Raw genomic sequence first — 10,787 nt, 5'->3', positions numbered from 1 at the left:
ACTATTATTCTAAAAATTGATAAAAGAGGAAAAAATAAAGCATTTATCCTGCCTTTCCTGCATAATCTGTATTTCAGGTAACCAAAGCGTTGTTGAGAGAAAAAAAAACAAATACAAAATACATCACTGGGATTAGTTGATGAGTTAAAACTTCTGATAAACATATCTGTTTTGTCTACCTCAGAGGACACTTGAGGAGAGGCTGTCAAGGGATTAAAGGGAAAGGAAGCACTTGGTGGGCTGCAAAAACTCTCTTTAGGTCTAAGGTCGCATTCTGGCTCCAGAATGCCAGGGCTGCTGGGGCGGGCAGGAGCTGACAGCTCTTCCCGTATCTGGGGCTCACAAGCATCAGGTGCATGGCAGGTCACCCTCCCGGCCAAGGGTGTTCAGCAGGCTCGGTCTGAATTCTGGGTGCGGCACGACTGCCTTTCTGGTCTCTGCAGCAGCAACCCCTGTAACCTCAATGCCTAGCGACCGAGAATGAGAAACCGTGAAAAAGACACAAGTTGGCAGGCCACGCCCAGAGCAGGCCTGCGCGCGCGCGCGCGCGCGGCCGCCCACTTCCGGCCGCGGGAGCTGGGGGCGGGGCCGAGCGCTGCGCAGGGCTGCGGCGTGTGGCGAGCGGCTGGCTGCCCCCTGCCTGCGACGAGCGGCGGGACCCGCGGGCCTCCTCGCAGACGACGACCCCACCGCGCTCGCGGCCGTCTTCGTCCTCCTCAGCAGCCCTGCGACAAGTCCTGGCTCCTGCTGCGATTATATTATTTTTATTTTTAATTCACAATTTCCCCTGGCCCTCAAAGCGTTTTTTTGTTTGCGGGCAAGAGGGAGTTAGAGGAGGGTAAAAAAGACTGAATGTGAGGCAAAGATGGAGGAAGGCGTCCAGGCCCCAGACTGGGACAGTGATGAAACCGTGATAGAGGGTTCAGTGACGGAGAGCGACCTGGAAGAAAAGGAGCAGCCCTGGAGAAGGTGACCATCATTAGGGCCACAGTGCCTGAACCCTCGCGCCAGGGCGGCCCAGGTGCCCTCTGAGGGGGCCAGAGTTTTGAGTGGAGATCGTGACCAGAACATGTGCTTGTGGGCAGGATCAGAGCCTTGTGGGGCAGCCGTGCCTGAGCTGAAAGCTTGTAAATAAGCAAACACAGTCTGTTCCCACCTACCCCCAACCAGCTAGGGATAAAATGAGGTTTGTACTAGGTGGCTTTATAGCATTTTTCAAAAGGCTTTCCTTTTGGGGGCTTTAAGTCTTTTTGCAGAAGCAAAAAAGATCTTGGGTCTGAACTTAACTGCATTTTGCTTCAAGAGACTTCATTTTGCTTCAGGAGACTTGTAGCTCAGTTCTAGGAAAATGAGTAACACTTTCTCTCAAGAAAAGAATGTGTGATGGGGAAACTGGTCCCTGCCAAACTGGAAACGAATAGTTTTATACGAATCCAAAAAAGGTCGGTATTTCAGGTTATCAAAACCTTTCTCTAACATGTTCTCTGTGCTAGACACAGGGAAAAGAGGTCAGGGATGAGGCCACTAGGTCTGCTTCATATGTACTCAGGGCTGTGTCTGGGACTTAAGGTGGATCGTACACAGAGTTAGGTCATTCTCCTTTCCCTCTCTTCTCCAGGATTCTCCTGCCCAGTTTCCTCATCATGCCCGCTTGCCAGTTCATATGATCAGAAAGACAGGTTTCTTTGAGTGTTGGCCTTTTCACTATAGAGCAGTTCCTTACAAGGGGGACAGCCTTTAGCACAGAGTTAAGAAAAGAGAGAAAAAAGGGGGATTCTGTCCACACTTTTCAGGCAATACAGATCCCTTTTCCCAGTTCCTCTGGTAGAAAGACACTTTCTCTTGAGTTTTAAGTTCCCCAGTTGCCATGGTTGGTGGCATGGTTGGTGCCTGCTCTGAGGCTAGGGCCAGCCTTGGGGCAGGGCTGGGAGGTAAGAGAGAAAGCAACATAAAACCCTGGGCTTTGTCCTATACCTTCTGGCATGCAGGGGTCATTTTCCTTGGTCTTCTGGATAAAAATAGGTTTACGTCTGTGCCCACTGGGTGGTTCAAAGCTGAAAGACAAAAAAGAACCAAAAAACAAAACCGAAAACAAACTGAAACTCATCAATAAATGGGTTGTTATTAAGATTTCAACTTCAGTCCCCAATCTACCTGCTATTGTTTACTTTTCAAGGTTCTTAAGTAGTTTTTGAAAAATATTCATTCGGAGTTTTTGGTTGTAATGAGAAATAGGCAGAGGTTGCTGCGAGCCAAAATGACTCCACTGCACTCCAGCCTGGGCGACAGAGTGAGACTCTATCTCAAAAAAAATAAAAAAATAAAAGTACCAGCAAGACTTTCTGTTGAACTAGACAACTGATTCCAAAGTTTATATGGTAAAATAAATAAGAGCAATTAGGAAAGGTCTGAAAAATAAGAAAAATAAGGAGGTAATGACCTATAGGATATTAAAATATTTTCTGATATAAAATATTTTAAATATGATACTGGCACATAAAGTGACAGATCAATAAACAGCATAAAACCCCCAAAATAAAATCACATACATATGGGAATTTAGTGTATTACAGAGGTGGCATCTCAAACCAGCGAGGAAATGATGGGATTTTTCAAAAAATGATATTGGGATGATGAAGAATATATGTAGAAAATAGTTTAGTTGAATCCATACTTCACACTGTACTCCAAAAAAAATTCCATATGAATCAAAGATGTAAATGTTAAAAAAAAAACCAAAAAGTATTACAAGAAGCCAAAAAGGGATTCTTTTATAACTGTAGAGGAAGAAAGACATAATTATAATACAAAACTCAAAAAATTTCAATTATCAAGATTACAAACACATATAGTCTTTGACACAGTGCTTCTATTTTTAGAAAATAGTTTTACCTCTGTCTTCCAACATATATACACTCAGAAAATATCTCTGAAAGAATTACAAAACAATCAAACACCTTGGTTGCCTGTGGGAAAGAAAGCTTATATTTGAGGGGACAGAGAGATATTTTACTACATACCCTATTATATTGTTTGTTTTGGAGACAGGATCTTACACTGTTGTCCAGTCTGGAATGCAATAGTGCCATCATAGCTCACTGAAGCCTCTAACTCCTAGGCTGAAGTGATCTTCCTGCCTCAGCTCCCTGAGTAGTGAGGACTATGAGCATGAGTAATCATGGCTAGTCTATACTGGTTTTTGAATTTTGAACCATATAAGTATATTGTCTATTGAGAAACACTATAGGAAACATGGGCAATAAAAAGAAGCATGAATGAGATAGAAATCTGATCTAATTCTACCTGTATTAAGACTTTGGTATATTTTCTTCCAGCTTTCTATGTAGGCTTTTGTGTGTGCACCTATAATTATTTTACAAAGTTTGAATCAATTTGTACAAATTTACAGTTTTCGCTTAACATTATTTTTAAACATTTGCAATGTCATTACAATTCTTCCCTAAATTATTGATAGTTTTCTGTCATAAAGGGATAATTTATTGAAGCATTATATGATTTTAAAACAAAACATTTAGTTTGTTTTAAATTTTTTGTTATTGCAAATAACTCTGAGATAATTTCCTTAAACATAAATTGTTGGGGTTTTTAAAAATAATTTCCTTAGGAAAGAATCAGGACTATTTTTTTTTTTTTTGAGATGGAGTCTCGTTCTGTCACCCAGGCTGGAGTGCAGTAGCATGATCTCAGCTCACGGCAGCTTCCATCCACCCAGGTTCAAACCATTCTCTTGCCTAGGCCTGCTGAGTAGCTGGGACTACAGGCGCACACCGCCATGCCCAGCTAATTTTTGTATTTTTAGTATAGATGGGGTTTCACCATGATGGCCAGGCTGGTCTCAAACTCCTGACTTCAAGTGATCTCCCCACTTCAGCCTCCCAAAGTGCTGGGATTACAGGCATGAGCCACTGTGCCCGGCCCTTATTGGTACTTTTATTGGCATAATGTTAAATTTTTACGTTTACATATTAGAATATTAACATATTTATATTAGTTTTTTATTTTTAATTAAGATTTTAGTAGGGGCAGAAATTCTGCCTTTCCCCTCATAGGGCCCTGGTTAAGCCTAAGAATTAAATATGAAATAGATTAAATACTTTAAATATTAAAACTTATGTAAATTTAAAATAAGTTTTATGGGACACAGGAGTCCTCATAAGGAAATGAAGACCCAAAGAAATGGCAAAACCTGGTTGGGCATGGTAGCTGATGCCTGTTATCCCAGCGCTTTGGGAGGCTGAGGTGGGCAGATCACTTGAGGTCAGGAGTTCGAGACCAGCCTGGCCAACAAGGTGAAATCCTGTCTCTATTAAAAATACAAAAATTAACCGGGCATCGTGGCATGCACCTGTAGTCCCAACTACTCAGGAGGCTGAGGCAGGAGAATCGCTTGAACCTGGAAAGCGGAGGTTGCAGTAAGCTGCGATTAGGTCACTGCACTCCAGCCTGGACAACAGAGCAAGACTCCCATCTCAAAAAAAAAAAAAGAAAAGGAAAAATTTTAAAAAAGAAATGGCAAAAATGTGCTTTTGTATTGGGTTAAACAAAGAGAGGCAGTTGTGGAAAAGTAACTAAATTATGTAGGAAGGCTAAAGGAAGATAAGAATTATTTAAACAAGATCTGTTTGTTCAGAATTCTCTTGGCTATTGAGAAATGTTTCTCCTTCTACAGGCAGGGCATCTTTTACATAGGAGTTTTTATCTCCTGTTTTCAAGAAGAAAAAGGGAAGCATCTGCTGTTTTTCAGGTTGCCTTTAGCTAAGAGTAATCCGTATGTCACAGTGGCTTATTTTGGGGTGGCATATTCTGTCACCCTTCGAGGAGGAATTTACATAAAGTTCACCTTTTTAAGAGTATGGTTCTGAGTTTTGACAAACATAATTGTGTAACTACTATCACAATCAAGATATAGAATAGTGTCATTATCCCCCAAAATTCTTCCATACCCCTTTTGTGTTATTTTTAAATTGAAAAAAAAAACTCACAGAATTTGGTTGGGTGCAGTGGCTCACAGCTGTAATCCCAGCATTTAGGGAGGTCGAGACCTGAAGGTCAGGAGTTCGAGACTAGCCTCACCAACATGGTAAAACCCTGTGTCTACTAAAAATACAAGAATTAGCTGGGCCTGATGGGAGGCACTTGTAATCTCAGCTACTTGGGAGGCTGAGGCAGGAGGATCACTTGAACCTGGGCGGTGGAGGTTGTAGTGAGCTGAGATGGTACCACTTCATTCCAGCCTGGGTGACAGAGTGAGTGTGTCTGAAAAGAAAAAAACGAACAAAAAACCTCACAACATTTTAAGAGATAAACTTACCCTTTTAGGGACATTAATAGATAATTTTACTTTTTGGAGGAACATTAATAGATGGTTTACTTCTTGGAAAAATGCACTATAGCTGTGGTATAATTCATATTCTAATAATGAATTTTTAATCCTTAGTAATGGTCAGTAGAAAAGAGCCAAGAAAATGCTTTTCTTCTTATAGCAGGAGCCTGTACTCACTCTCACAGAGGGTGTGTTATAATAGAAAAGTTAAGGATTGGAGTCCTTTTCATTGCCAATTTTTCTGATGCTGAGAACTATTAGAAAGTTTTGTGTGTGTGTGTGTGTGTGTGTGTGTGTGTGTGTGTGTATGTTTTAGACAGTGTCTCACTTTGTCACTTAGGCTGAAGTGCAATGGCCTGATCATAGCTCACTGCAGCCTTGAACTGGCCTGAAGCCATCTTCTTGCTTCAGCCTCCTGAGTAGCTGGGATTACAAGTGTGAGTGATAGTACCTGGCTTAATTTTTCATTTTTCATAAACAGCCATCCTAATGCGTATGAAGTGGTATCTCGTGGTTTTGATTTGCATTTCCCCTATGATTAGTGATGATGAACATCTTTTCATGTACTTGTTGGCTATTTGTATTTCCTCTTTGCAGAAATGTCTATTCAAGTCTTTTGTCCATTTTCTGCCCATTTAAATAGAAAAGATAAATATTTTAGTTTGCCTAATAGCATACTAATGGCATATCATGCTTATTTTCATAGTTCTGTATCCCTTACTAGATTTGGAGCTTCTTGGGGGCAAGGACTGTGTGTCTTCTCTCTTTGTTACCGTGATGTTCCCTTGAACATAGTAAGAAGTAAATCCAAAAATTAAAGGAATTCTGAGCCAGGTGTGGTGGCTCATTCCTGTAATCCCAGCACTTTGGGAGGTCAAAGAGGGATCATTTAAGCTCAGGAGTTCAAGACCAGCCTGGGCAACACGATAAGACCCTGGCTCTTAAAAAAAAAAAAAAAAAAAAAAAGTAATTAAAAAAACAGCCAGGCATAGTGGTGCACACCTGTAGTCCCAGCTACTTGGGAGGCTGAGGCAGGAGGATCTCTTGAGCCCAGAGTTTGAAGTGAGCCAAGTTCATGCCACTGCACTACAGCTTGGGTGACAGAGAGAGACTGTGTCTCTAAATAAATAAATAAATAAATAAAGGAATTCTGTCAGTGCATACTATGAAAATATATACTCAGATATAATCCTGGGATATTAATTTCAAGTTCTCTGTTATAGAGAAATGTGAAGGGAAAAAACCCACCAGCGCTGGTCCCTCAAATGATCTCATTTTATCTCTTTTCAAAAAGTTACTAAGGTTTATTAGACTAGGGACAGTGATATTTGTCCCTTACCCCCAAATATTAAAAAATAATAACAGAATATTTGTAAAATTAACATGATGAGTCTTTTATTTTTCATCTTGGATGTGTTTTCAATCAAAATGTACATTTCTGAAATAACACTTTGAAATAGAAACATTAATAGTGGTGTAACTAAGAATTTTAGCAAGTTTTGGTATAATAAAAATGATGGTTAAAATGTTAGTCTTTGTTTAAGACACATTAACAACTTGTGCCTTCCCTTTTGGTATTTGAAAGGTTGCTGTTTGATCAAGACGCATCTCTTAAATCTGAGTTCAGTCTGCATCCTGATACAAGAGGAATGTGCGAAGGTGAGAATGATTCTTTTCATTAAGTAGTCCCTTTAATTTCCCAGTAAGTCCTCATTTAATGTCATTGATAGGTTCTTGGAAACTGAGACTTTAAGCAAAATGAATTATAAGGAAACCAATTTTACCATAAGCTAATTTATATAAATAACAGTTAAGTTTTTATAGCATATTTCTGATCACAAGAACATCACCGAACTTCTAAATAAACACCGAAACACTTCTGATAGTAAACATTGAAATAAATGTGAGCTATACATACATTTAAAAAAGATTAATACAAACAAGTAACATAATTGTTAACCCAGATATTCCACTTCAGGGTTGAGTGTGACCGAAGCCTATCCTGGCAGCTCAGGGCTCAAGGCAGGAACCAACCCCAGACTGGAGTTCATTCCATTGAAGAGCCCGTGCTCAGGGCTCAAGGCAGGAGCCAACCCCGGACTGGAGGCCAGTCCATTGAAGAGCTCGTGCTCAGGGCTCAAGGCAGGAACCAACCCCGGACTGGAGGCCGGTCCATTGAAGAACGTGCGCACACGCGCACACACACACAGACACACACAGACACACACACGCACTTGTATTGGGACCATTTAGACATGCCAGTGAACCTAACAGGCACATCTTTGGGATGTGGGAGGAAACTGGAGTACCTGCAGGAAACCCATGCAAACATGGGGAGAACATACAAATTTCACAGACAGTGGCCCTTGCTGGGAATTGATGTATTCTTTTTTTTCTTTTTTTTTGAGACAGAGTCTCGCTCTGTCGCCCAGGCTGGAGTGCAGTGGCACAATCTCAGCTCACTGCAACCTCTGCCTCCCCGGTTCAAGCGATTCTTCTGCCTCAGCCTCGCGAGTAGCTGGGACTATGTGCATGCACCACTACACCTGGCTGAATTTTGTATTTTTGGTAGAGACGGGGTTTCACCATATTGGCCAGGCTGGTCTCGAACTCCTGACCTCGTGATCTGCCCGCCTTGGCCTTCCAAAGTGCTGGGATTACAGGCGTGAGTTGATTTTTTAAAATCAATGTTGACATGAAGTTATTCAAGGACCTGCTGATTACCATTTCATTAACTTCTCTTTTCATCCTTAGTCTTGTTCCTTAATTTTACACAGACTTAGTTTATTAGGGTCTGTTAGACTAGGGACAGAACTGGGGATCATAGCTTCCAGAAGATGCTTAAGATTCCTAGAAAGGGCAACGGAGGTATTGAAGTGCCACCCATATAGCCTTTTTCCTCTTCCAAATCTCTAGCCTAGCCCTAGAACCTGTCTATTTGTAAAAGTAAATAATACTTTTTAATAACCAGTCTTATTTTTCCAGATTAAAATTAGGGCACACACATCCTTAGTAAATATGCATTGTAAACATGCCTTTCTTCTACCAATTCACCAAATTTCCTGAGGCCACTTCTAGGTTGATTTAAACATTTCTAGAAAAATCTATCACTGACAGTCACTGTTCAGAAAGAACCAATTCTGCAGTAGTTGTTTAAATGGTAGGTTGTTTCTCTTTATGATTTCTTCCTGTGAGCCTTTAAAAAAATCTTTTTTTGGAGGATGTCTGGAAATAAGTGTGAAATAGAAAAAAAAATTCCTAAACACCCACAAAGGTTTTCTAACTTTTGTGTATTTATGGTTCACAGTCTTTTCACTGTACATCATCTCACCTGATACCTAAGCGGGAAGTTACAGTTTCATCTTGGAGTGCATTTTCTCACATGTAATTGGAAGGGACAGTGTGTAATATTGATCTCCAGGATGGCTTCTTATGATATATAAAGTACCACTAGAAAGGAGTTAGAGGTCTGTTTCAATATTCCAACCAAGTTTTTTTATTTTCTTTTCCAAATGGATAAATCTTTACTATGTTGCTGGTTATTAAAAATATTAAAATATAAAATTATATCATGTAGAAAATGAAAGGTCATGTTCCTTACTCTTCCCTATAATTCTACTCCCAATGATTGCCAGTCTTTAGTATTTGTATATCCTTCTGATCTTTTGTATGCCACTATAAATATCTTTTTTCATAATTGGTATCATACTCTACATTTTTTTCCTTGTCTATATTTATTTACTTCAACCTTTTGTTTATTTACCTTCATGTTAAAGAAGTTTATTTAAGCACAAGATCCATGATTCAAAAGGAAAACTATCTAGCAATCATTTTTTAGACTCATTTATTTGTACTAAATGACAGATTGTTCTACATTCAACAGCTACGTACAAAAAAAGTTATAAAATTGTCCTTGGTTTTGCAACAATAAATGAAAAACATTAAAATTCTCCAGTCAAACAAGGCATGCAAGGATTTTATGTTGTTATTTTTTGTGTTAAAATAGAGCAAAATAACTTACTGAATTATAAAGGTAAGAGCTGAGTGAGCATGCTACTCATGGAGAAAGTGGGTATTTTCACAGAACCAGGGTTTTTTTCCATCCCAACTTCATTTGATGTCAATCAAAACCTTTCACTGGCCATACAGTAAAACAAAAGAATGCAATATGTTTGTGTACATACACTAGTTACTTTATGTGCAGTAAAGCAGCGGTCCCCAACCTTTTTGGCACCAGGGACCAGTTTCATGGAAGATAATTTTTCCCAGGATGGCGGTTGGGGGTATGGTTTCAGGATGAAACTGTTCCATCTCAGGTCATCAGGCATTAGAGTCTTATAAGGAGTGTGCAACCTAGATCCCTCACATGTGCAGTTAACAGTAGAGTTTGCACTCCTATGAGAATCTGATGCTGCTGCTGATCAGACAGGAGGTGGAGCTCAGGTAATAATGCTGGCTTGCCTGCTGCTTACCTTCTGCGGTGCAGCCTGGTTCATAACAGGCCATGGATGAGTACTGGTCCATGGTCCAGGGATTGGGGACCTCTGCAGTAAAGGAATAGAGAAGGGAAAATGAAAGAATAAAGAAAACTATGCTATATTAGGATATGGTAGAATGAAATTGTTTTCTAGTTGAGAACGTATTTCTGGTCTATAAAAATGGAGTTATGGAGTCAAGTAGCAGGTTTTCTTTCTTTTTTTAATTTTAAATTTTTAAATTTGTGGGTACATAGTAGGTGTATATATTTATGGGGTATATGAGATATTTAGGCATGATAATCACATCAGGGTAAATGGGATATTCATCACTTTAAGCATTTATCCTTTATGTTTCAAACAATCCAATTATATTTTATTATTTTACAATGTACAATTAATTAATTTTGACTATACTCACTCTGTTGTGCTAGCAAACAGTAGGTCTTATTCATTCTTTCTATTTTTTTGTACCCATTAACCATCCCTACATCCTTCTCAGCCCACAATATTTTTCCCAGTCTCTGGTAACCATCCTTCTACTCCTTATCTCCATGAGTTCAATTGTTGTGATTTTGGCTCCCACAAATAAATGAGAACATGTGAAGTTTGTATTTTTTTCCTGGTTTTTTTCACTTATGACCTGCAGTTCCATCCATTTTGCAAATGACAGAATCTCATTCTTTTTCATGGCTGAATAGTACTCCACTGTGTATATATATCACATTTCCTTTATCCACTCATCTGTTGGTGGACACTTAGGTTGCTTGCAAATCTTGGTTATTGTGGATAGTGCTAAAAAAAAAAAAACATGGGAGTGCAGATATCTCTTTGATATACCGATTTTCTTTCTTTTGGAAAGGAAAATCCCAAATACGTAGGAGTGGGATTGCTGGATTGTATGGTAGCTGTATTTCTGTTTTTGTGAGGGATTGCCAAACTATTCTCCACAGTGATTGTACTAATTT

At 39.6% G+C, this 10,787-nt stretch overlaps 1 protein-coding gene across 3 annotated transcripts in view; it reads left to right on the top strand.

Annotated features, from left to right (window-relative positions):
- Positions 1-559: 559 nt before the first annotated feature.
- ANKRD31 (ankyrin repeat domain 31) overlaps positions 560-10,787 on the top strand; it is a 188,896-nt gene continuing 178,668 nt past the window's right edge. The window contains exons 1-2 of one of the 3 annotated variants that reach the window (XM_054555637.1): positions 560-969; positions 6,930-7,003. In XM_054555637.1, the coding sequence (XP_054411612.1) occupies positions 866-969; positions 6,930-7,003 (178 nt within the window). In that variant the 5' untranslated portion in view covers positions 560-865. The remainder of the gene's footprint in view (positions 970-6,929; positions 7,004-10,787) is intronic. The other 2 variants (XM_054555638.1, XM_024247336.2) reach the window with 2 other exon arrangements.

This window comes from Pongo abelii, chromosome 4, assembly GCF_028885655.2.
Source record: "Pongo abelii isolate AG06213 chromosome 4, NHGRI_mPonAbe1-v2.0_pri, whole genome shotgun sequence".
NCBI lineage: Eukaryota > Metazoa > Chordata > Mammalia > Primates > Hominidae > Pongo > Pongo abelii.
This window is presented reverse-complemented; position numbering and strand designations above follow the sequence as displayed.